Source organism: Brassica napus, chromosome C8, assembly GCF_020379485.1.
Source record: "Brassica napus cultivar Da-Ae chromosome C8, Da-Ae, whole genome shotgun sequence".
Lineage (NCBI taxonomy): Eukaryota > Viridiplantae > Streptophyta > Magnoliopsida > Brassicales > Brassicaceae > Brassica > Brassica napus.
This window is the reverse complement of record NC_063451.1, coordinates 26,100,570-26,126,281: the sequence shown is the minus strand read 5'-3', so window position 1 is coordinate 26,126,281 and position 25,712 is coordinate 26,100,570. Positions and strand designations below refer to the sequence as shown.

General features: G+C 36.1%; 3 protein-coding genes across 3 annotated transcripts; 2 read left to right on the top strand and 1 right to left on the bottom strand.

The window, feature by feature from the left end:
• The first annotated feature begins 3,242 nt into the window (after positions 1-3,242).
• Positions 3,243-5,645, top strand: LOC111208598 (polygalacturonase At1g48100-like). The gene is made up of 5 exons (XM_022707788.2): positions 3,243-3,785; positions 4,079-4,210; positions 4,291-4,548; positions 4,614-4,821; positions 4,957-5,645. Exons 1-5 carry the CDS (start codon positions 3,372-3,374, stop codon positions 5,538-5,540), a joined length of 1,596 nt encoding a protein of 531 aa, XP_022563509.1. The 5' UTR covers positions 3,243-3,371; the 3' UTR covers positions 5,541-5,645.
• On the bottom strand, positions 5,625-7,866 carry LOC106414523 (B3 domain-containing protein At3g17010-like). The gene is made up of 4 exons (XM_022702937.2): positions 7,167-7,866; positions 6,382-6,682; positions 6,157-6,347; positions 5,625-6,083 (listed from the first exon to the last, which is right to left on the bottom strand). Exons 1-4 carry the CDS (start codon positions 7,287-7,289, stop codon positions 5,817-5,819), a joined length of 882 nt encoding a protein of 293 aa, XP_022558658.1. The 5' UTR covers positions 7,290-7,866; the 3' UTR covers positions 5,625-5,816.
• Positions 7,867-21,464: 13,598 nt separating this feature from the next.
• On the top strand, positions 21,465-25,694 carry LOC106414621 (putative proline-rich receptor-like protein kinase PERK11). Its single transcript, XM_013855248.3, has 8 exons — positions 21,465-23,120; positions 23,518-23,964; positions 24,133-24,219; positions 24,367-24,437; positions 24,531-24,607; positions 24,726-24,873; positions 24,957-25,118; positions 25,214-25,694. The coding sequence occupies exons 1-8, from the start codon at positions 22,175-22,177 to the stop codon at positions 25,451-25,453; spliced, it is 2,178 nt and encodes a 725-aa protein (XP_013710702.1). The 5' UTR covers positions 21,465-22,174; the 3' UTR covers positions 25,454-25,694.
• Positions 25,695-25,712: the final 18 nt, after the last annotated feature.

The window sequence follows — 25,712 nt, the reverse complement described above, 5'->3', positions numbered from 1 at the left end:
AACAAAAAACTCATACCCCAAACAAGAGTTGTAGTGTACGTAAAAGTATAAAATTAAACAAGATTTATAAGCACCCCAGTGTTGCACTATTTTCTTGATGATATCTTAAAAGGTTTAACAAATGTAATATGTGCATTAATTTACCGTCTCGTAACTAAGCAGAAAAACAAAATATAAAGAGCACCAACAGAATAGGCATGCAACATGTTTGGTCCACCTTCGAGCATGATTAACCCAGAGATCTTATGATGAGATTCTTACCGGAAGTTAAGAAATAGTTTCTTAACTTTTAAATAAAAAAATTAAGAACCGGTTCTTAAATAAAGATTTTAAGAATCGGTTCTTAACTTTTTTAGTTAAAAGTTAAGAAACAGTTTCTTAACTTCCGATAAGAACTCCACTCTAAGAACTCCGGGTTAATCATGGTTTTAGAAGTCTTTGATTCTATATATATATGCATCGTACGTCAGCTCAAGGCTTATAGTTTTTAATAAATGTTTTGTCTGATTTATTCTTCAGGATTCTTTCCTTCATTTTATAAATTTATTTTGCTTTTTGTACTTGTTCGTCTCATGCAACAGTGAACAGGGGCGTCTTCGATATATTTTAATGAGAAGGTCACTCAGAGGGATCTATTTGGACGTATGTATTTGCTGACAAGTTGCCCAAAAAGAAAAATGTATTTGCCAAGTAAAACCGAAACTAACCGTAATCCCAATAAAGAAGCCAACGTGTCACTCTCTGACCAAAGTGACCGTCTTCGCATATTTAATTAAACGTAACGAAAACGATTTTGACTTTCGTGCATCTTCGTGTACCGTGACAGTATTGTAATTGGCATGTTGGTTATCGCTAGTATTTTAGTAGGAATCATGTGCCCGCGCAAGATCGTATTTGAGCAACAGCACCAAATATACCTAAGAAAATCCTCGAACCATTGTAATTTACGTTTGTTTATAGAAAAGAATACATTGAAATTTATCAAAATATTTATTTACCAACCATCAAGATCAAAGTTTCATGTGATGATATTCTTGTCACAGCAATCTCATTTTTTTGTTGTTTATTTAGATTTGAAGAATTAGAAATATTAGATAGCCACCAGCGTTATGGCTGTCAAGAAGATGATGTCGAATCACATATATGTGTTTGTTCATCTCACATGATACTTTACTATTTGCAGACTATGTAGTAAATTAATATTTAATTATAAGCATTTTATAATAGTAGTTCTGAACAACCATAATTAAAAAATACACAGTTGCTTATTCATTTTCGATGGTTCTATTAGGACAAAACAACAACTTCCTTTTTTTCCAGCTTACAACAGTTGAATTGAGCAGTCTTTTGTATTTATTCATTAATTTTAGTTTTATCTGAAAGACAAGAAATTTCATAAAACTATGAGCGCACAAGGCTTTTTCTGAATCCGAAGGTGGTTTACGCCTATCCGTACGGTACATGATTGCATCATTTTGTAGAATTAATACAATAATAGCTTGTGGCATATTACGATCCTTTTGGCTAGACCCAGTCCTTGATCGAAGTAAAACGAGGAAAAAATGTGTAGCTAGTATCAATATAACGTAATTAGTGTAATATACGTTTAATGCTTATATAACGACATAAATGTAATAGAGGTTATTCAATCTTATATGGAAATGTAATAGAGGTTATTCAATCTTATATGGAAATTCACAAATGCTTATATAACGACATAAAACAGTTTTCACGCCTATTGTAACCTAAGACCCGGTCTGGGGCATACAAAGGAACCGATCGTTTAAACCATCACATTTTATACAATAATTTTAGCTGTATACAGAACATTTATTTGAGCGTAAGACATTTATGAATCTTTTAGAATATCAGGCTGGCCCCAACGACGAATCGTTGGTGTATATATGAGAGGACGTAAAGAGAAAAGCTTCGGTTACTTTCTGTTTTCTGTTTCTGCTCCTTCCGTTAATAGCAGCCTTTTTCTTGAATAGTAAATGTCTAAATGAAATTTAATCTAGAATGGATTCAACATTATATAAATAAATAAATGTAAGAGAAATAATGAAATAAGTACTAATAATTGAAGGAGTTGTGAATACAAAAACAATGCCCGTGAAGTGGTGCATGTGAGTGCTAAAAGAGACGTTATAATCAGTGCCCCCTTGATAACATATAGACCACTCACGAGTCTCTTTTTTTTTATCTTCAAATATATATATATATATATATATATATATATGTTTTATAAATTATTAATAGTACTAATAAAATTTCTTAACAAATTTTTGTTTCTACTGCATTTTCTTTCTTAAAAATCTATTTTAAAGATTTTGATTATCCACTTGGAATTCTTATATTAATCATCGCGTTTATTTTTTTATTAGTAATTTGTTTATTAATTTCAAATTTTACAATCTATCGTTACTTAACTTGGCAACTTCTAGGCTCTTGGCCATACATACTAATACATACTATCTACTCTCTAGCATGTTCTTGATAATGACTGTAAAAATCACATTCCTATTTATTTAGAAACGCATATATTTTTTTCTACATGGCCTCTTGAACTTGTACACGGGTAAATTGTGAAACATATACGACACTCTTGTCGTGCCAATACGACAGATCCAACACATGCCTAAGTTCCACACACATGCTTCAATGCTTGTTTCGATCTAATTGTATATATCCAAATAAACATAAAGCAAGATCCTAAAACTGAATATGCACTTCATTTTTTTATTAACAAGTATCCCCACTTCATGGGGCGCATATGCATGTGTTTGTATATATGTGATCATATGAAGTATTGGCTATCCATGTTCCCAACCAAATTAGACGAGCTTTTGACCAACAAATACTCTCCAGGTGGCATACACAAAGCCCCTGACCAGTATTTACTCAAACATGCAATTCAGGTTTTGGCCGTTTGGAACTTTTACCCGCGAAGAAAAAGAATCTTCGTTTCAATTATATCTCACGAGTAGTAACTTTACATCACTGTCAATATCACAAAAATCCAACTAAAAGCGTACATTATGGTCTTACTATCGTATATAGTAACTTACACATAGCAAGCTTAGACTTATTCGTTTATTTAGAAATTTTAAAAAATAAGTTTGTCAATCACAATATGGAAAATAATGGACTATTGATTCCATTTTCATTTACAATCTGAAAATAAAAATCAATTTTAAAAACCCGTGAGCCTCTCAAGTCTCAACATTATTCTTGGACTGCTTCCTTATTTAAATCCCCTCAACAACGTTCTCTTTCTTCAACTTAAACCAACAACTTAAAAGAAACCAAGTCTCTTACTCTCAACCACCACAAAACACTCTTCGTTGAGACAGAGAAACAAACAAAAAAAAATGATGATGAGAAAAAGTCTAAGCCTGAGAAGCATCACGTTGATGATGCTAATGGCGGTTTTGGTATGGTCTGTAACCCTAGAGACCTGCATTGCTAGAAGAGGTAGACACTGGAGACATAACAACCGACGATCCACTGACTTGTCTGATTCCATGTCAAGCAAGAAACCGAAAAGCCATGGGAACAGTCACCACAGCTCTCACAATAACAACAACAGTCATCACCAAAAGTCCAAACCTAAACCGAAGCCAAAGCTGCAAACACCGCCCGAAGTTGACGACAATTATAACTCTCCGGTAGTTTCACAACTACCAAAAGTCCAACCACCGTCTCTTCCGTCGCTAAATGAATCTCAGGTCTTCAATGTGATGGATTTTGGTGCAAAGGGTGATGGTATACGTGATGACACTAAGGTAAACAAATAAAAAATTAAATTAAAAAGCACATTAATTTCTTTATCCGTACAGTTTTAAATCCTAGTGGCAGTATTTGATTTAATCATAGCATTTTTATATGAGAATTAAATAAAGACAAGTTACAGTTGAGAGATCACTGAGACAAAACACGAGACAGAACAAGAGAAAAAAACTGAGCTAAAAAGTGACAACAGAAATAACAGATTACAAATGGTACCAAGCCTTAACAACCATTATTATAATTAATGGTGACTAGTGTAATAAACAGAGTTTTTCATAATGTTTTGCAGGCGTTTGAAGCGGCTTGGGCAGCTGCTTGCAAAGTGGAAGCATCAATGATGATCATACCGCCAGAATACACTTTCCTTGTTGGTCCAATCTCATTCTCTGGTCCTTATTGTCAACCAAACATTGTGTTCCAGGTGAGAAATTGATCTTCTGAATATATAAAAAAACCGTCTCTCTTTAGTTTAAGATCTAAAACGTTTTTGTGTGGTTGCAGCTTGATGGTACAATTATAGCTCCAACGGATTCAAAGTCATGGGGAAAAGGGTTAATGTGGTGGATTGATTTCACAAAGCTGATAGGAATTAAAGTACAAGGGAAAGGTGTGATTGATGGTAGAGGCTCTGGTTGGTGGCAACAAGATTACCCTTTCATTGATGGTGAAACCAAACTAATCGTCCCCTTGAACAACTCTGTTAACCAAAACCCTCCAATAAGTGAGTTTGATTTGAAAATGCCGAGCATTAAACCAACGGTGAGTAACAAACACAAAACGAGCTTTGGATTGTGAAACTGTTGTTTACTGATATGTGTACATAGGCACTAAGATTCTATGGGAGTATTGGTGTGGAAGTGTCCGGTATAACGATCCAAAACAGTCCTCAATGTCACCTCAAATTCGATAACTGCGGCGACGTTGTGGTACATGACATGACCGTTTCTTCACCTGGTGATAGTCCAAACACTGATGGGATTCACCTCCAGAACACCAGAGATGTCCTCATTCACAGCACAACACTCTCTTGCGGTATGATCTTGAATCCTCATGAGTTCTTGAATTCTTGAAATCTTGAATCTTGATATCTTGAAATTCTTGAATTCTTGAATCTTGAATGATCCGAATTTTTGGCTAATGATGTCTACTCTCTATGTGTGTATGCAGGAGATGATTGCATCTCAATCCAAACTGGTTGCTCGAATGTATACATACACACCGTGACCTGTGGACCGGGTCACGGTATCAGCATCGGTAGTCTCGGCAAAGACAGCACAAAAGCCTGCGTCTCAAACATAACAGTACGAGACGTGGCGATGCACAACACGATGACAGGGGTCAGGATCAAGACATGGCAAGGAGGAGTAGGATCAGTGAAAGGAATACTCTTCTCAAACATTCAACTCAACGAAGTCCAGCTTCCAATAGTGATAGACCAATTCTACTGCGACCATACCACATGCAAGAACCAGACATCAGCGGTTGCGGTCGAAGGAGTGACTTACGAGAGGATCAAAGGCACTTATACCGTGAAACCGGTTCATTTCGCATGCAGCGATGACTTCCCATGCGTAGATGTGCAGTTATCCGCAATTGAGCTTAGGCCCGTTCAAGAACGGTATCATATGTATGATCCTTTTTGCTGGCAGACGTTTGGTGAGCTCAACACTCCTACTCTTCCTCCTATTGATTGTTTACAGATTGGGAAGCCGGCGAGAAACAGAGTTCAGTCTGATCATGATGTGTGTTGAAAAATATAGATGAATGTATATCTTTTCTTAAGCCTACTAGTACTAGTACTAGTAGTACCACTGCATACAAATTATAAAAATGAATACTACTAAAACATTAATATTCATAATAATCCAAAAGATGAAACTAATATCATCACCATTGTGTTAAAGTATTTAAAAACCACACAGACACATTAAGCATTGGCTAGAGAGAAACATTCACAAATACCTAACGTGATCAAACTTGTCTTTATGGATAATAAGAAAGCAACAAAGACACGTAACACATTTCATTCATTTATCAGTCAGACATGATCTCTGATCGACCTTCTTGGAGACAGCAAGGTGAAACTCGGTTGGTTTGATGAACTTTAAGGTACAAAAGTCACCGACTGACAAAGGATACTCTCTAACCAATCTCGCCCAGCCACTTGAGAAGGTTGCCCTTGTCTTCCTCACCAAGCAAACCACCTCCCATGAACAGTTCCCATTGGAGTGGTGAATGGTGACCATCTTAGACGTTTTCGGGATATGCACGTCAGCAAAGTACGTTGGGATTGGCTGAATAAAAAAAATCATCAGAGAATGTGCTGATACTGTTTTGTTTGTGTAAATTTTTGGTTTTTAATCTTACCAGGAACTTGAGGTATGATGTCTTTATAGTGATGTTGAATACTGGAACAGTATCCTCATCGTTATTGCTCTTCATCTTCTTCTTCTTCTTCTTGGATGTTTCGCCTTCCTCAAATCTCTTGCTTTTGACCCTAACTCCTCCCGTCTCCTCAGCCTTCTTCTTCACATCTTTGTTGCTGCTCTCTCCTACTTCTCAATTTTCTTTGTTTAAAGCATCAAAAGCTACTACACTTACTTAGAGAAGCCATTGTCCGGGGCCTCCTAGGTGTTACAAGCTCCTTGCCATTCTCCTCGTAGATCTTGACATTGAAGCACATGAGTCCAGTGTGAGTGAAGGTAACGAGCTCTTTATCTCCCAAGGCATTGTCGTTCACAAACTGGTTCCATCCACGCTTCTCCATGTAGTAGAATCTTGGGTTCATGGAGACTTTTACTTCCCATGAGATCCCCCACTGCGTCCTTATCACCATGTTACTGGAGTAGTCGTTTTGTGGGACGTTTCTTATGAAGTCGTAAGGAAACGCTCTCTGAACACATACAGTGAAGAATGTTAAAAAAAAAGTTAACTTTTTTAGACAAAGTTTCAACCTTTCACCACTAATCATCAAGTGGGTCTAATCACAAACAAAAGACAAAGACAAAGACTCAACCTTTATGTTCTGAGTGAACAAAAAAAGACAAAAGATTCAGCCTTTTTATTAAACTCATAAAGATTCAGCCTTTTTATTAAACTCATACAACCAAAAGATTCTAGTCTACCTTTTATACAAAGCTAACAAGATTTCAACTTTTTCAAAACAGAGCAACCCTAAACATTCAACTCAACAAAACAAAACACTATACATCACAAAAGAAAGAGATTTAACGTTTCATACACAGAGACCCACCAAAAGATTGAACCTTTTAACGTGAACACACCAAAAGAAACAAAAAGATCCAACCTTTCAAACGATGCTAACAAGAAAAAACTTCAAATATAAGGAGATGAAGAGATTTAGTAAAGAAAAGTACCATGCTTTCAGAGGATAAGTCATCACCCTGAAAGATCTTGAAGAAGCTCAAATTCTTAACATCTACTTCACCCTGACCCAAACCACTGCTGCTACCTATCTCTCTCTCCTTAGGAAACATCATATCTTCAAGCTCTTTCACTCTCTAGTGTCTACTTCCTTTGTCTCTCTCTCTCTCTCTCTATGGTGTTGTAAATGAGCAAAGTGTGACCCTTGCTTCCTTTTCAAAGTATTTTTGCCTTTTTCATGTGTAATTCATAAATGAATTACGGAAACATATTTATATTTATTAGTTTTCATTACATTTTCTCATACGAAGAAGCACATTCATTAGATTGGTGTGATCAACAAAGATGATGATCTCATCTTTGTACCCTCAGTTATTACTTTTCAGATTGTAAAAGAGAAAAAAAAATTCAACTTTGACCTTTGACTGCCAGATCAGATTTAAACTTTGTCTAGAAAAGAAAGCTTGGTGATTTATCTTAAAAGTTGGTCAGTATTCAAACCCAAAGATACGTAATATTCTTAACTTGGTGTCACAAGATATGAAGCTTACTAGTTACTACCTACGAGAGGAGGAGGATGATATTTGATATGAAGTAGGCCATATATATCTTACATGCTCTTAGAGCGGCTGCAATGCTGATCCTTACAAAAAAAAATCCTTAGCAATAAATTATTTTTACCATTTCGTTGCCGGGCTCGTCACTGTGCACGGATCCCATCGCCGCGTGGAAACCCGCGATTGACCCTTTTTTTTTTTTCTAAAACTGAAAAAAAAATAAAAATAATAAAATAATATAAAAAACTTACCTGGGTTATCGAGCCATGAGTAACACAACCAATGCCCTTATAGGATGTTTAGTTAAAAACACACATATTAAGAAAATTTAATTTTTGTCTAGAAAACAACATGAATACTATAAATTAATGATATTCAACCGATTACAAAATAAATTATTAAATATGATTGGTTCCACAGTTTTTAATAAAGTAAAAATTATCTAAAAAAATGAAAATATCTTATATATTGAAACATTAAAATTCTTTAAAACATCCTACATTTAGGAATATAGAGAGTATTTATTTGTTTATGTTAAAAAAACATACTTATTTGTCGTTCCGATCATAGATATAACAGAAAGATAAAGGTAGAAGTTGAATCAAAGATTGATGGAGGGACATGATTTGCACTGTGAAAATATAAAGGGATATTTGGGGTAATTTTTTCATAATATACAATAGTATGAGGGCGTTTTGTCATATGACTGCGCAATTTGTAGAATCCCAAAAGTGGTTTATTCGTACGGTACATGACTGCACAATTTTGTAGAATTAATACAATAATAATAGCATGTGGCATAATACGATCCTTTTGGCTAGATCCAGTCCTTGAAGTAAAACGAGGAAAAAAAATGAGTAGCTAGGTATCAATATAACGTAATTAGTGTAATATACGTTACTAGTGCATATAAATCTCTTATGTACTTAATTTTTTTCAAAGATATTAAAGACATGATTATAATTAACAAACCGAAGTTAGATAAAATACTCACACAAACTAAAATTACATATAACTAAATAAACAGCACTACAAAATCTTTTATATTAGTTTTCATTATTCGAGATTCATGTCCATCTATAATCTTTCTTAGTATGTTTTCTGAATAAAAATGACCAGAAAATTACTTATCATAAGAATTACTTGGAAATTCTAACATACTAAATGCATAACTTATCACGTGAAGCATGGTTCCTCTACAAAAAAATAAAAAAAAAAGTTAAAACTGTAAAACTGAAACAACTAAATGTTGAGACTTAATACACTTGCTCGCTTGTTAAATAACTATTAATTATATGAATTTCGTCTATACCGCTAACCAATGTAATACATAATAAGCTGGAGATCGTGGGTGTAATATATGAGGCGGTTAAAATAATTATTTTCTTTCTTTTGGTTTTACGTTCTGAAACTGATTTGTTTCGACTGTTTTTTTTTTTTTGAAACTAACTGTTTTTCTTTTTAGTAATTGTTGTTTTTGAAAAAAAAAATTTATCTATGTGTCAAAATATTATTGGACAAGTGACTTGTGTTTTAGTATATAAGAGGTACTATCTTATATGGAAATTCATAAAAGCTTATATAACGACATAGAACAGTTAATATGACAACCATTCACCAAGACACGATCGAGACTCAGTCCGGAGCGCGCAGACAAAAGAACCGATCGTTTACGCCATCACGATGTTATATAATAATTTTAGTTATAGTAGAGCATTTATTTAAGCGTAAGACATTATGATTTTTAAAAAAATATCATACTGGCTCCTGCGACGAAGCATAGTTAGTGTATATAACAAATATGAGGGCGTAAAGAGAAAAAGCTTCGGTTAATTTCTATATATGGGCGTAAGATCATGAATGTTGAAAAATAGTCAGGAAATCAATGAAGAACCACTTGAACTCAAAACACAAATATATAATTTTAACAACGTATAGTGCCTATATCCATAAAAAAAAATTGTAGTGACTTGCAGCTAATTACAGTTTTTTATAGTGGGAATTATTAAGCATTATGGCAAATAAAATCTAGATTAATAAGAGGCGAACACTAGAACAAAAAAAAACGTATGATCTTTTACACAACCTGCTTGTACACAAGTAGAGGATGTTGGATTATCTTTTTAATCTCGGAAAGATAAAAGACGCATAAACCAACTACACAAGTTGCATGTTTTGTTTATTTTGAACATATATCTTACAAAGTAAATGGTGGTGAATGGTTGACAAAAAAAAAGAGTTACAACTAACAGCTTCTTACTCAGAGTCAGGCACCAGCAGAGACTCGCCAAAGAGACAAACGCAGTGAGTTGTCGGCTCGACGGTTCTTCGAACAATGGCTATGTGTTTGCAAACACCATCCGCTCCCAAGTCTTGATCATATCTTATGTAGACAAGGACATTCCTAAAACTCTTGAGTACGGTCTCATATGGCAGATTTTCCTCAGTCTCTACCACTACGTTCAAAATCTTTAAATCGGACAGGTTGTGCTGCAACAACCAAGATTAAAAACAAGCTTTATATATAAACAAAACCATTAATTTTTTTTTTTAAAAACTTACATTCAGCCACCTATCTCTGTTGAAGAATGCAATTTCCATATACAAGCGAATCCAGTCATGTTCTTCCCAATATGATTCCTGCATCTACGAAGCAAACATGGTGAAACGAAAGCAACTTAAAACATTTACAACCCATTGCTATTTTCACCTCTATCTATTTCTTGAGATCTCTAATTTTTCTTCCATTTATAGAGGAAGAAACAGAATTCTTCTATTTTTTACTCGTGAAAATAGCAAAAATACATTGGAGATGGTCTTAATACATTGTCATTCGTCAAAGTTACCTTGTACAAAAATCGAGTTTTATCAGCAAAAGCCTCCTTTGAAGGCCACTTGCCAGGCAAGTCCACGGCATCGAAACTGCTTCGGATAAATCTCACTCTTGATCCCTAGAGAGAGAGACAAGCCATACATACATTAGTCTATAATTATTAATAATCAATTACTTACTAGAAAACTGTAAATTAACCTTTAGGTCTGGAGATATAACAACTGAAATCCATCTCGCCTAAACTTGTTTGGTCAATCTTAGTTTGGAAAACACAACATAGGAGGACGTAGCTGGATCCTCGGCAAGCAAAGTAATGTAATACGAGACAGGCATGGGGATACAAATTAACTAGAATTGTATTTCTCTATTTCGCGAAGATGCAAGTTGGTCCCCTGACATGACATGGAGGAAGAGACTAAGAGTTAATTACAGTAACAAACAAGAGATATAGATAGATGATGGTGGACACAAAAGTTTACCTCTAGCATATTGTACCGATGAAGTCCAACCTTTGCATAAAGCCGCGCTACAAGGGGACAATCTACTCCACCCTTATAAACACTCATACCACCAAAATAACAAGGAGCACCTTCGATCTCGATATCGAAGCCCTAATTAAATATATAACAATTAGCAACTAACTAGGAAGATTATTACATCATCAAATCAAATCAAAAGGTTGCTACGAAATAAATACATACATCTGTTTCATCCACTTTACGCCAAAAAGCCTCCTCAGCCTTGCCTTACGAAGAGTCTCTTCTTCTTTTCGGTCAATCTCCTCCCTGTGAGCCTTACAGTGAGCCTTATGCTTCTAGGGATGTTAATATGGGCTCAACCTAACATGGTTAGCCCTAACCCTACAAACCCATTTGTAACCATAACCCTCATTTTTTAAACAGAGTTTAAACAAGGTTGGTCCTAATAGGACCAGAGTTTAAATTCTAACCCTTTTATTTTGATTCACACAACTATTATACAATATTTAATAATGTTTTTCACCAACAAAAACTTAAAGTCGAGTTTTCTCGCCAAAAACTAAACAACGAAATTTTCCGTCGAAACCGCAAAATCGAGTTTTCAACTAAAACAACAAAATCGAGTTTTCCCTCCAAAAACGCAAAATCGAGTTTTTCGTCAAAACTTCAAAATCGAGTTTTCCCGCCAAAAAAATCAAAATCGAGTTTTTCGCCAAAACCTCAAAATTGAATTTTCCTGTGAAAACGTAAAATTAAGTTTTTCTGGAAAACCCGTAAAACTCAATTTCACAGTTTTGGCGGGAAAACTCGATTTGCCGGTTTTGGAGGGAAAACTCGTTTTTGCGGTTTTAGTTTTGGCGGGAAAACTCGATTTTGCGGTTTCGGCGGAAAAACTCTATTTTGCGGTTTCGGCGGGAAAACCTGATTTGTCGGTTTCGGCGGAAAACTCGTTTTTGCTGTTTCGGCGGGAAAACGCGATTTTGTAGTTTTGGCGGGAAAACTCGATTTGCCGGTTTCGGCGGAAAAACTCGTTTTTGCGGTTTTGGCGGAAAAACTCGATTTTGCGATTTTGGCGGAAAAACTCGATTTTGTGGTTTCGGCGTAAAAACTCGATTTTGCGGTTTCGGCGGGAAAACCCGATTTGCCGGTTTCGGCGGAAAACGCGATTTTACAGTTTTGGCGGGAAAACTCGATTTGCCGGTTTTGACAGGAAAACTCGATTTTGCGGTTTTTGCGGAAAAACTCGATTTTACGGTTTTGGCGGGAAAACTCGATTTTGCGGTTTTGGCGGGAAAACTCGATTTGCCGGTTTCGGTGGAAAACTTGATTTTGTTGTTTCGGCGGGAAAACGCGATTTTACAGTAGTTTTGGCGGGAAAACTTGATTTTGTGGTTTTGGTGGAAAAACTCAAATTAGGTTTTGGCGGAAAAAACTTAATTTTTGTTTTTTGACGGAAAAACTTTATTCTTAGTTGTGGAGCAAAAACTCGATTTTACGTTTTTGGGAGGAAAACTTTTGATTTTGATGCTCAACAAATTGGAGGAAATAATCATATCATATCTTAGTTTTTCTAGTTTTATCTTTAAAATTTACGAACAAAAATATATGAAATATTTTTTTCAATTAAATGAGCTAACCCTGTTACCAGAATTGGCTCATTTAATCCTATTATAACCCTTGATTATAATAGGGTTAAAATAGAACTAGATTAAAATAAGATTGGGCTTATAATAAACAAAAGAGTGTTGAGCCCAAACCCAGTAGTTAACATCCCTATTCTTCTCCCATTGCCGATATGAACGGCTTGGCGCACGATACCCGGAATCAACAATAATTAGTTCATCTGGATTACACTTACGCCCACCCCCCTCCCTCTTCCTCTTACGAATCACCATTAGTTCATCTGGATTCTTCTCACCAGGCTTCCGCATTCTCGCCAGAATTGTTTTTCCTTTTCCCCAAATAATAAAGAGCAAGTAAGCGGCTGATGCGTTTTTATCGTCAATTCGTGCCACAACAATAATGCCCTAACTAGATTTTGACCTGCACGGGTATTCTTTTGTTGATTTTTTTTCTATAAAATATAAATAACCGGCTGGTGCGTATTTATAATGCCCCAATTCTCAACTGGGCCAAATTTTCATTTCGTTGGGCCACTCGGATCTTATTGTTCTGCGACATATACAGAACGATGGTGCATTCCTCGCCATTGCACAAGCTCTGAAGGCGAACGAAGATGATATCGATAAACCTCGGGAACAACTTTATCACCAAGTTTGGACAAGTAATTAAGAACGTGCCTTCTACCACCAGGTCTCTTGTTTAAAGATTCTGGTTACTGAGAAATTTTCCCTTTTGTTCTTTTTTTGTTATCCAAGTGCTCTCACAGACGCTAGAGACCAATCTCTGTTGAACGATCCTGTATCCTGGGTGTATAGATTTTGGTTTGTTTCCTGACCTTGAGTGAAATAGGTGAAACCATGATCGATTATTTCGTGTGTAACTTTGTTTCATTCCCTGATCCCTTCTTTTTGTGAGGACCAGTGTTCGGTTAATTAAAAAGTTTTGAATTCTCAATTATATCAAAAATGCTTGGAATGATTTGGGTTCTATGCATTTGATCTAAGAAATCCGAGCAGAGTAGTTTTGAAGTGTGAGTTTTGTACGATGATTCAATTGTTTTATGGTATTGTGATCTCCTTGGCATTTCAGGATCAACAGTTATAACTGAGTGAAATAGCCTTTGAGTGGAGTCATATTAGTTTAATTTATTCGAAAGGTGGAAAAAATATTTGGACTGTCACCGTGTCTCCTATTTTGGCTATACTTTTCTCGAATGTTTGGTTCTATTTGGCTTAAGAATACACTAGATTTTGACCCGCGCTTAGAAAGCGCGGGTTTGTTTGTTTTTCATTTATTAATCGAAAACGGATTTACAAATTACCATTATTTTTCATTTCGAACCATAACAATTGAGTTTTTAGGTTTTTATCATTTGTTTTTTTTCTCTTCAAAATATGGTATTTGTTCGAAATATGGTAGCTGTTCTATAATAATGTTTGAGTTTTAAAATTTGTTTTCATATCTGACCTAGATTCATGTTTGAACCTATAGACCCGATACATTGTATATAATCCTGTTCGGATTTAATGAAAAATTTGTTAATTAAAAATCCGATATAACCCGGTAAAAACCTAAAAACTCACTATTAACCCGCGATCTGATACTATTGATCCGATAACAAAATATCTTATAGTACTTTTTTAAAAAATTGATTAAATTACTCATATATTTATTAATATTACATAAAATAGTGATTCCTTAGAATTTGATAAAATTTTATCATGTTATCTAAATAAAAAATGATAATATAAAATAACTTATTGATATGACAATATTAGTTTATTTTCGTTATTAATAACCTATTATAAGTTTGTGTTTGTATTTTAGATTTAAAAATTTATTTTAAGATAGTTTTTAAAATATTCTTGAACACTCGTAATTGCCATATTAATATTATGTATAAAATGACATTATACACTGAAAAATGATATTCAAATATGTATATGATATATGGTGTAGGATATACGATTTTGGTTTGTATTGAAAATATGTATAATATTCAAATGATCTATTTTGAATATTGATACATATATTTAAGAAAATAATATTTTCATGTTTCTTAATTCATTTATTGTTCATAATATATTTATACTTATATTAAATTTAAAATTAATATATATTTTAAATATATATATAGGCCTATTATTTATAGATCCATTTAGGTGTATCTGTAGGCCCAAAACCAAAAGACTTAAATGCCATTAATGAATTTTATTAATTCTTTGTAAAAATAAGGGTATTTTTGAGAAAACTGCAATTTTCATTAAGGATATAATTTGAGAATGGTCCTCTTTTAATGGTATTGATTTTTAGAAACGAGTAGAGATTTAGTATCATTTGTATTTTCTGCACAAGGCCGGCTGAGGCATACGACAAGGGGGCGTGGGCCCAGGGCCCAATTTTTTTTTTTGCATAATTAGTATTAAAATAGAGTCTGATTTTCAGAAAATAAAATTAAAAAAAGTCCAAAATTTTTAAGTTATCCATAGAGTATATATTTTCTTTTGAAAAACTATTTTGCCCATGGACTCATAATTTACTTGAGCCGGCCCTGTTTCTGCATGTAATAAAAATGGTGGGCGTGAATTTAACATATGTTATAAACCATATGATGGATGTCCATAATCAGCCCGGTCCATAAGCCGGCCCAATACCTAGAGAGAGAGAGGCGGCCGCATCAAGAGGAGAGAAAGAGAGGCGGCTAGGAGAGACAGCAAACCCTAGTTTACTTTTACTTGTATTTGTATACTTTCCATATTTGTATCTTTCCATTTATCTCTTTGTAATTCTCATATATAAGGGCACCTTATGTTATGAATAATAATAAGAACTTATAGATTCTAAATCCTTAAGTTTATTATCAGCACGAAACTCTAAACACCCTGAGCCAAAACCAAAATCGAAAAACCCTAAACCTAGCCGCGACCCGACGAACCCTAAAACCCCGATCGCGTCTCTTGCATCCTAATCCGATAGCAGCCGTTCGCGATCCGTCTCAACCTAGCCTTCAGACGATCACAGTCCGATCCTAGCTCAGACGAACTCAGCCTCAACTCGCACCCCGGACAGCTCGCATTCCCGACAGCAAGCCCACCGTCTGCGACCCGATAGCAGTTGGCGCACGTTCCCGATCAGCACAAGCACAGCTCGCGACCTCAGCATCAATCCGTTCGCAGTCAGCTCGCGTCCAGTTCGTGTCCAGCTCGAGGTTCATCCTTTTTTGGTGGTCCGGTTCAACAATCATCCTAAATGTTTGATAAAGAATGAAACCCTAAAATCGAATATGGATTGTTTGAAATCTAAATCTAAGAACCTATAATCGAATATGGATTGTTTGATAAAGAATGAAACCCTAAAATCCTAATCTTTATGAATAAAAACCATAGGGTAATAGATCTAAACCCTAAAGAGTAAATCGAAGCTCAAAAGTTCGATAACCCAAAACCCTAAATCGAGATTGATCTATTGATTAATTAAAATCGAAATCATTAATGGTTTTGAATCTCAAATCAAACTCCTATTGATCTAAGATCAATTTTCGAAAATCCCAAAACCCTAATTTCAAAATCGGTTTGATTGTTTTTGAGAAATGAATGTTTTGATTGGAAGTTACTTGATTGTTTAAATTGAAATCGAAAACCCTAATGATTGAATCCTTAAATCTAAATTGATTGTCTTGATCACATAGAATTGTTGCTAAGATTGTTTAAATATCGAATTTGGTATTGAATTGATTGAAACCCTAATATATTGATAGCCTTGATAGTTTTAAATTAAAATCACTAGATCATATCATGTCTTGGCCATGCGGCTTGTTGCATCATTCATAATCTAAACTGATCACATTGATTGATTGCAATTACACTTAGAACCTTATGCTAGGATGGTAATGAATTGAAATCATATAACCGTGTGTTTGATCTTTGACTGGGCCGAGAGGTTTGTTTGTGCATTGCCGTAATGATTGTATCATATGAACTGATAGAAACCACCTATGCTAGGATTGCAATTAAACAATGAACTGAATGCATAAAACGAACTGTTTGAATCCATAGCCGTTCGGCTTGTTTCTCTTGTTTGGCCGTGAGGTTTAATTTTGGCCTAGAGGCTTGTTTTTGGCCGTAAGGCTTATTGCTTGATTAAATTTAAAACTTATTCGTTTAAACATTGAAACCGATTCATTGAAATGCATGCTTGAAATCTATATTCTAGTATTGCTAAAATCAGCCTTAAAACTGATTGAGTGATTAATTGAATCCGTTTTTGCTAGTCTTGATAAACCATAATATTATGAGCACATAGAAATAGTACTGCTGAGACTTGCTAGAAATTGACTGATTGATTAAATGCTTTTAAGAATGATAGTTTCATTGTCCTCACAAGATTAAAATCCGAATTGATTGTTTTTAAGAATAAGGCCGCATAAAAAATTATACCTAAATATTGAGTGATATATGATTTGAGATGTCGAAAATCAACCTGGATTTTGCTGCCCTAAATCTCTCTGGAGATAATTATTTACTGTGGGCATTGGATACAAAGATTATCCTAAAGTCAAAAAGACTTGGTGAATGTATCATAGAAGGCAGTATTAATTATTCGCCATCATCTTATTGAGAGTCTCAAAGATCAGTATTTGACAATTGAGAATCCTCTAGACCTTTGGATAGAATTCAAATCGAGATATGATCACCAAAGAAAGGTGTTATTACCAAAAGCTATGGAGGAATCTCAGAATCCAGGACTACAAGTCCGTGGATGAGTCTATTGCTAGCTAAGCCTCCAATACTGATGAGAAATGATGAATTGAGACCTCCTGGATCAACCTCATTACCTGAAGCCAATAAGACCGCAAAGGAAAAGAAAGAATCAAAGAATATAACCACGTCCAGGATGATAGACAACACGGCCATGGCCGTGGAGGGTAGAAAGGACGTGGCCATGGCCACTATTATACATTTGGCCGTGGGAACCACTATGGCAAAGGCCGTGGGTATCAACCTAATTTGATACCATGGTCGAGGCAGAGACCGTGGTATATCCTTTAAACCACAAAGCTCAACCAAATCAGTATGCCATAGATGTGGAATGAAGAACCATTGGGCTAAGATATGTAGGACTCCCAAACATCTTTGTGACCTCTATCAAGAGAGTCTGAAAGGGAAGAATCCTGAAGCCCACTTGGTATATAAAGATGGTAAAGATGATTTTGATCATGAAAGAGATGATCCTACGGAATATGAAACTTCTGATTGCCTAAAAGAATAACGTTGATTTCGACTTATGTGTTTGTTTTGCTTTTATACTTGCTTTGTTTTATCACTTTGAATTTATTTTATTGCTTTGTTTGCTCCGAACTTAATAAAAGGGATGAATGATTTTTTCAAATATATAACTTTATAAGAAATATAGTTGCGGGTATAATCATTCTCATGATAAGCTACGATCAGACTAAAGAAATTTAATGATTTATATTCACTCATAGAAGCCCATTGAGTTTAAAAGATATAAGAGTGGTTTCCATATTGAAACAATGGGCAAAAGAAATAAAAAGTTTCTTTTAGATATATAAAATTCGCCCAAGACCATAGAAAAATGGTCGAAACTATACCTGCATTCTCTACTGGTCTTTACTATGCCAAGATCAGGATGATAAAGGCTAAATGCCTGCGAAAAATATTCACTTTATGACATAACCGGATTGGCCATCCTGGTTCAAACATGATGCGAAATTGATATACAAATGGGCACACATTGAAAGAAAGAAAGAGTTATCCCAAAAAACCTCACGTGTGTAGCATGTACACAAGGGAAACTCATTGATAGGCCATCACCAGTCAAAGAGACTAAGTAAATAATAAACTGGTGAATACATGTCTCAAGCGTTTAAATGATTATGGTATGTCCATGGGGGTAAGTGTGGATAATTCCGTGATACATGTCCATACCAAGTACGGCTTGGCCAAAATCTTTTATTAAACGCATACATCTGATTGCTAGACCATTACTTATGAGGTCAAAACTCCCAGTCACAGCTTGGGCAACACGAAATTTACATGCATCTAAGTTAATACGCATCAGACCATTTAGTGAGCATAGGTATTCCCCATTGATTAGATAACGGGTCAAGAGCCAGACATATCCCATCGTAAGACATTTGGATGTGCCGTCTATATACAAATTACTCCACCACAGAGAACTAAGATGGGACCTCAAAGGAGGATGGAGATATATGTTGGATATGATTCTCCCACAATTATTAAGTACCTTGAGCCCAATATGGGTGATCAGTTTGAGGTCAGGTACACGGATTAGGGGGAGAAAGTAATAAGCTGGTAAAAGAGTAAAAGAAATTACATGGAATCATACATCCTTATATTGGCAAGATCCTCAGACTAAAGAATGAGATTTATAAGTCCAAAAGATTATACAAAAGCTAGCTTAAACAATTGCCAGATTCCATTACTGACCCGAATAGAATGACTAAGTCATATATATCAGCTGTAAATGCACCAAATTCGAATTGATGTACAAGAAGGACACAATCAAGTTGCTACTGAGTCTAAGGCACGTTTGAAACGTGGTAGACCAATAAGTTCCAAAGATAAGATCCCTCAGATATTAAAGAAAGGTGCTAATGAATCCGTGGACGAGGGAATCCTAGACATGGTCGATCCTAAGATGGACAAACTTAAAAGCCACGGCCGTGGATGAGGAAACCATAAACATGGTTGTACCTAAGGTGCCTAACAATGAGGCTTGGGACGCCAAGCTTCAGGGTACTGAAGGTCATAATGAAACCTTAATAAGTTATGTCATGTCCGGGACACAAATGGAACAAGAGAAAGAAAGTCGACATTGATGATATATTTGCATGCATTGTAGCACTTGTGATTATGAATGAATGAGGATCATGAACCCACGTCCATACATGAGTGCACTCAACAAATCAGATTAGATCAAATGGAAAGGGGACGTGGAGTTAAGTTCATTAAGAAAATAGAGGTTTTGGTCCCATAGTTCGGACACCTCTAGATGTGAAACCAGTTGGACAAAAATGAGTCTTTGTGAAAGAAATGATACATGGCGAGATAGCAAGATATAAGGCACGGCCATATGCACAAGGATTCCACAAAGACCAGGAATCAATTATGAGAAGACATACTCCCATGTGGTGGATGCAACAAACATTTAGATTCCTAACAAGTCTGGCCATAAAAGAAGAAAAATAGACTTGCGGTTAAAGGATGTAGAAACCGCCTACTTGTATGGTCCACTGGATAATGAGATATATATAAAAGTCCCAGAGGGTATTGAGTTGTCAAATGCAACAGGTTCTCGAGAACTAAAGCATACAAGTATATGTTAATGATCTAAAATATCCTAGGAACCTCTGGAGAGATTTTCAAACGATTATCTAAAGAAAGAGATTGAAATGAAAATTTGGGACAAACAAAGTTTTGTTTAGGATTACAAATTGAACATCTTAAAAGATGGAATCCTTGTGCACCAAAGAACTTATAGAAAGGTCAAACGGTTTTAACATGGACCAAAGCTCGCACATTGAGTTGTCCCATAAGGTCCCTTGGTCCGGACACAAACCCATTGTAAGTCCCAAGAAGGACATGGTCGTGAGTACCCCTGACTTTGACACGGATCCTTTGGTCCCAAGAAGGACAAGAAATATGTCCTTGGTCCGGTAAAGTCCCTTACCCAAGTGCCATTGGCGCCTTGATGTAATAGGCAAACCATACTAGGCCGGACGTGTGTTCTTGCCGTGAATCTCTTATATATGTTTAGCTCATGTTCGACCATGAGGCACTGGAAATAAAGACATACACGTCCCTTACCTTAAGTACTATTGGTGCCTTGCCTTGATGTATTTGTAATGTCATACACATCCGGACATGAGTATTGATGTAAACCTATTGTCTAGGTTTAGGTCATGTCCGAACATAAGGGACTGGGACTGGATAAAATACATCCTATGTTACCTACAAGGAACTAAGAATTTGAGATTACATTATACTAACCAAAACCCAAAGAATGGTTAATATGTTTTGATTGATACAAGTTATCTCTCGGATCCACAATGATAGATCCCAGGCAAGTTATGTCTTTGCAACGCGGTAGCACTACTTTACCTTGGTATTGAGACCATTAGTCATTGGCGTCCATGAAGCTCAACCATCAGGTTGGGATGCGCCAACTTGAAGGACATATACGGAGGTATACATCAGGGGTAGTAATACGTGTTGTACTCTTTTTCCTTCATCATGGTTTTGTCTCACTGGGTTTTCCTGATAAGGTTTTAATGAGGTAACATCCAAAGCGTATTACAAACTCTGAATGATTATGACATCCAAGGGGAGTGTTATAAACCATATGATGGATGTCCATAACCGGTCTGGTCCATAAGCCGGCCCAATACCTAGAGAGAGAGAGAGGGAGGCGGCCGCAGCAAGAAGAGAGAGAGAGAGGCGCTAGGAGAGACAACAAACCCTAGTTTCCTTTTACTTGTATTTGTATACTTTCCATATTTGTATCTTTCCATTTATCTCTTTGTAATTCTCATATATAAGGGCACCATATGTTATGAATAATAATAAGAACTTATAGATTCTAAATCCTTAAATTTACAACAACATAAGAGTTTTATAAAAAAAATTGAGCAGAGAATACATACATGTACAAAATTGTATAATGTCTTAATAATGAGTTGGATGTTGCCAAAAAAAATAATAATGAGTTGGATGTACTTAATTCGAACTTATTTAATGGTCTTCATTTGAAAGGCACTAACTCATCAAGTATCATATTAAGCTGGATGCCTTTAGAGTAGTACTCAAATATAATTAGTCTGAGGTTTAAAGGCATATAAATTTCACTGTCCCATGTAATTTCATCTTCGACCATTGTCTGATCAATTAGATCTCGATTATGAAGACAAATATTTCACGGAAAGAGCTTAAAATAATATTTTAGATAGAATAATTTACGAGGTATTCCGACAATGAAGCTGCATGGTGAATCTTCCAGATATTGCAATGATTTACTATACAAAAAAAAAACAATCAAGTGAATTTTTAGCCTATTTTCTCAGTAGTTTTTAGAATTCAATTGTTTAGATTTGGAAGACTTCCTATTTTTACAAAAAGAAAAACACGAGACGAATAAAAAAAAATTCATCAACTAAAAAAAAAAATCTGAAAATCGACTTGATTAAAAGAAAATATCTTCATATCATCCATCCTTGGGTCACAAGAAACCCTATAGGGCTTGATTTTTTTTTTTAATATCTAACTTCCACAATCTTGATGATCCCTCAAGAACAATATCTCTGGAAAATCCTCTCAATGATTAGATGAATTTAATTTCTTCAGAGTTTAACTCATTTCGTTTTGAATCTCAAAGTAAATATATCCTTTCTTGTTTCCCAAGGAACACTTTTGAGAGCAAATTCAAACATGTAAAAGAAGGAAAGAGTCAGAGGAAAAGGTGAATTACAAATGGACAAAGTCCAGGAACAAGCAGAGTTAATCGAAAAGAAGCTAACTCCATTTGTAGCTTCACAGCCAACAACCGTCGTCATCGGTGGAGAATCAACTGATCAGAAAACCACCGGTGGAGGATTAGCTGATCAGAAAACCACCGGTGGTTCCCAGACGACACAACCTCCAACAACCTCACCTCCTTCTCCTCCATCACCGGACAGTGGTGGTGGCGGTGGTTCACAATCATCTCCTCCGCCGGTGGTAACCGTTTCTCCACCACCGTCCAATCAATCTACTAATACAACTTCACCTCCAACGCCTCCTTCCTCGCCTCCGCCTTCTATAACTCCACCTCCGTCACCTCCTCAGCCTCAAACTCCGCCTCAATCCACCTCAGCCGGAAACTCTCCCGTGGTGATTCCTTCTCCAACGCCTCAAATTCAACTTCCTCTAACTCCTCCCACCTTAGTTACTCAGCAACCTACTGTCAACGGCCTAGAACTACCCAACAACCCTATTTTTAATCCCTCTCCGCCTTCTACTCCTATATCGCCGCCGTCCACCGAAACTTCCGGTAGCCAAGGATCTCCTCCATCGCCTCCGGTTGTCCCTCTAACCCCTAGTGCACCAAGAAACCCTTCACAGCCGTTGGATTCACCTCCGGCAGAAGGAGGATCAAACCATGTTCCCTCGTCGTCTCCTCCTTCCCTCTCCGGTTCCGATAACAATTCCGGAGGGTCTAATAGACATAATGCGAACAGCAATGGAAATGGTGGTAGTGGACAACGAAACAATGATTCTAACTACACTGAGAAGACAATGATAGGCATTGGGATCGCAGGTGTCTTGGTCATTATATTCGTTGCCGCCATTTTCTTTATTAGGAGGAAACAAAATAAATCTTCTTCACCTCGTTCTAACCAGAACTATTTGCCTCCGGCTAATGTGTCTGTTAATACAGGTAAAAAGAAATATTTTCGGTGTGGTCTTAAATTGGTTCTTGAATCATGTCTTGTTCTTGGTTTTTATTCTTCTTTTTATTTTCTAGATTCTTGATTTTTCGTTTGGATTTTGCTATGCCTCCTACTCGTGTTCTTGATCCTTAATTCCATGTTAATGATTATTGAGTTCTTGTTTTTGTTATTAGTTGATTTATGAATGTTGATTCTTGGGTCACAAGAAACCCTATAGGCCTTGATTTTGTGTTTTAGTTCTTGTTCTAACATTGTCCTTGATTCCTGATTGTGTGTTCTTTATTTCCTGATTCTTAATTCAACTTCTTGTTTTTGTTTTTAGTTGATTTATGAATGTTGATTCTTGGGTCACAAGAAACCCTATAAACGTTGCTTTTGGCGCAGATGGATTCGTTAATTACAGGCAAAAACCTGGAAACGGGAACATCTCGGCGCAGAACTCTTCACCGGACACTAACAACAGTTTGGGGAATCAAAAACCAGGAAGATCAACAACACCTGACTCGGCAGTATTAGGAAATTCAAAGACCCTTTTCACCTTCGGGGAACTAAGCAAGATAACAGAAGGGTTTTCCAAGAGATTTGTCATAGGAGAAGGTGGGTTCGGTTACGTCTACAAGGGTATCATTTGCGATGGAAAGTCAATCGCGATCAAGCAGCTAAAGTCCATCAGCGCGGAAGGATATAGAGAGTTCAAAGCTGAAGTAGAGATCATAAGCAGAGTGCACCATAGGCACTTAGTGTCTCTCGTGGGTTATTGCATCTCTGAGCAACATAGATTCCTCATCTATGAGTTTGTCCCCAACAATACTTTGGATCACCATTTACATGGTACTTACTTCTACAATCTCTCTTTGTTTTGTTTTGTTTTGTTTTGTTTTCTATACTTTCTTAATTTCTTCAAAATCGTTTTGTGTATTGCATTGTTTTTGAATTAATATTTGTGTTAACATATGAATTTATCTTCCTAAAGACAACCATTTCTTATGTTATTGTCAGGCAAAGACTTGCCGGTTTTGGAATGGACTAAACGAGTCAAGATTGCAGTTGGCGCAGCCAAAGGACTTGCTTATCTACATGAAGATTGTAAATACTCTCTCCATTACATTTTTAACATATTCTGAAATGTGAATATATATGTTTGGTAGAAAACTATATACAAATTAGAAAGGGTGAAGATTTGATTTTAAATTGTTCACTCTAGCTGATCTGGCTTACCTAGCAATTTAACAGGTCACCCGAAGATTATCCATAGGGACATCAAATCATCAAATATTCTGTTGGATAATGAATTCGAAGCTCAGGCAATGTCAATATTTGATTTCTTTTATAATAATACAGTATTCATATAAAGCGTTAGTTTTTTCTTGGCCGAGCATTTGATTAGTTCTTTACAGGTTGCAGATTTTGGACTCGCCAGACTGAACGATACTGCACAGTCCCACATATCGACACGAGTCATGGGCACATTTGGGTACATTTTTGCGTCAATTTACAACAACAAAAATAAAAGTTTTTTTTTTAAAACAATCAACGTGTGTAATAAGATGAACTAAGGAAAAACGTTACGTTGCATGCGTGCATGCATGCAGGTATTTAGCGCCAGAATATGCATCAAGCGGGAAATTAACGGATAGATCAGATGTGTTTTCATTTGGAGTTGTGCTACTCGAACTCATCACCGGTCGCAAACCTGTTGACACCTCTCAACCTTTGGGTGAAGAAAGTCTCGTTGAATGGGTATTTTTCAATTTTTTTACCTATTATATAAAATTCGAATTTTCAAATTGAGAATGAAATCTGAGGGGTTGCTCCCTTGGAAGGCACGTCCGCGGTTTATCGAGGCCATTGAAAAAGGTGACATCAGCGAAGTAGTGGATCCACGGCTGGAAAAGCATTACATTGAAGGAGAAGTCTATAGGATGATTGAAACTGCAGCGTCTTGTGTTAGACATTCAGCTCTAAAACGACCTCGTATGGTTCAGGTCAGAGTTATACTCAATCCTGGTTAGTCTACCTACTGATGCTAATATAAAACCTCTAACTGATGCAGAGTGTTTGTTATTCACGTTACAAACAGGTTGTAAGAGCTCTGGACACGAGAGACGACATGTCGGATCTGTCAAATGGAGTCAAAGTAGGTCAAAGTACGGTCTATAACTCTGGTCAATACAGTAATGAGATTCGTATGTTCAGAAGGGCCTCTGAAGACTCAACGGATTACGGATACGGTAGTAGTAACGGCTACTACACGAGCCAAGACTTCACAAGCCGTGAATCTGAGAGAGCCTTTAACACAAGTCGCCGAACAAACTACTGAATCAACTCGCCGGGGAGATTAAAAAGGAACTAGTTGATCGTTGTTTCTTTTCTTGGGTTCTTTTGGAACCTTTTAGAAATTTTTGTGAAGGTCTTAACGAGCTCAAAATATAATACAATGAAAGATGTATAGTTTCAAACAATGTAAATTTGTCAACCAAAATTTTGGTTTTTGTTTACATTTGGTAAAAAATGCTCTGTCTCATTCTCCCACATTTTATCAAGTCAATGTCAAATCAATTGTTTGGCTAACCGGTTTG

Excerpts from the sequence above, each read along its gene's own strand:
- LOC111208598 (XM_022707788.2), top strand. The coding sequence starts at position 3,372 with ATGATGATGAGAAAAAGTCTAAGCCTGAGAAGCATCACGTTGATGATG. Across the intron at positions 4,211-4,290 it reads AACCAAACATTGTGTTCCAG|CTTGATGGTACAATTATAGC; the intron begins GTGAGAAATTGA and ends GTGTGGTTGCAG. Across the intron at positions 4,822-4,956 it reads CAGCACAACACTCTCTTGCG|GAGATGATTGCATCTCAATC; the intron begins GTATGATCTTGA and ends GTGTGTATGCAG.
- LOC106414523 (XM_022702937.2), bottom strand. The coding sequence starts at position 7,289 with ATGATGTTTCCTAAGGAGAGAGAGATAGGTAGCAGCAGTGGTTTGGGT. Across the intron at positions 6,683-7,166 it reads ACTTATCCTCTGAAAGCATG|AGAGCGTTTCCTTACGACTT; the intron begins GTACTTTTCTTT and ends GTATGTGTTCAG. Across the intron at positions 6,348-6,381 it reads GGCTTCTCTAAGTAAGTGTA|AAGTAGGAGAGAGCAGCAAC; the intron begins GTAGCTTTTGAT and ends AAGAAAATTGAG.
- LOC106414621 (XM_013855248.3), top strand. The coding sequence starts at position 22,175 with ATGGACAAAGTCCAGGAACAAGCAGAGTTAATCGAAAAGAAGCTAACT. Across the intron at positions 24,220-24,366 it reads TGCTTATCTACATGAAGATT|GTCACCCGAAGATTATCCAT; the intron begins GTAAATACTCTC and ends GCAATTTAACAG. Across the intron at positions 24,608-24,725 it reads CGAGTCATGGGCACATTTGG|GTATTTAGCGCCAGAATATG; the intron begins GTACATTTTTGC and ends GCATGCATGCAG.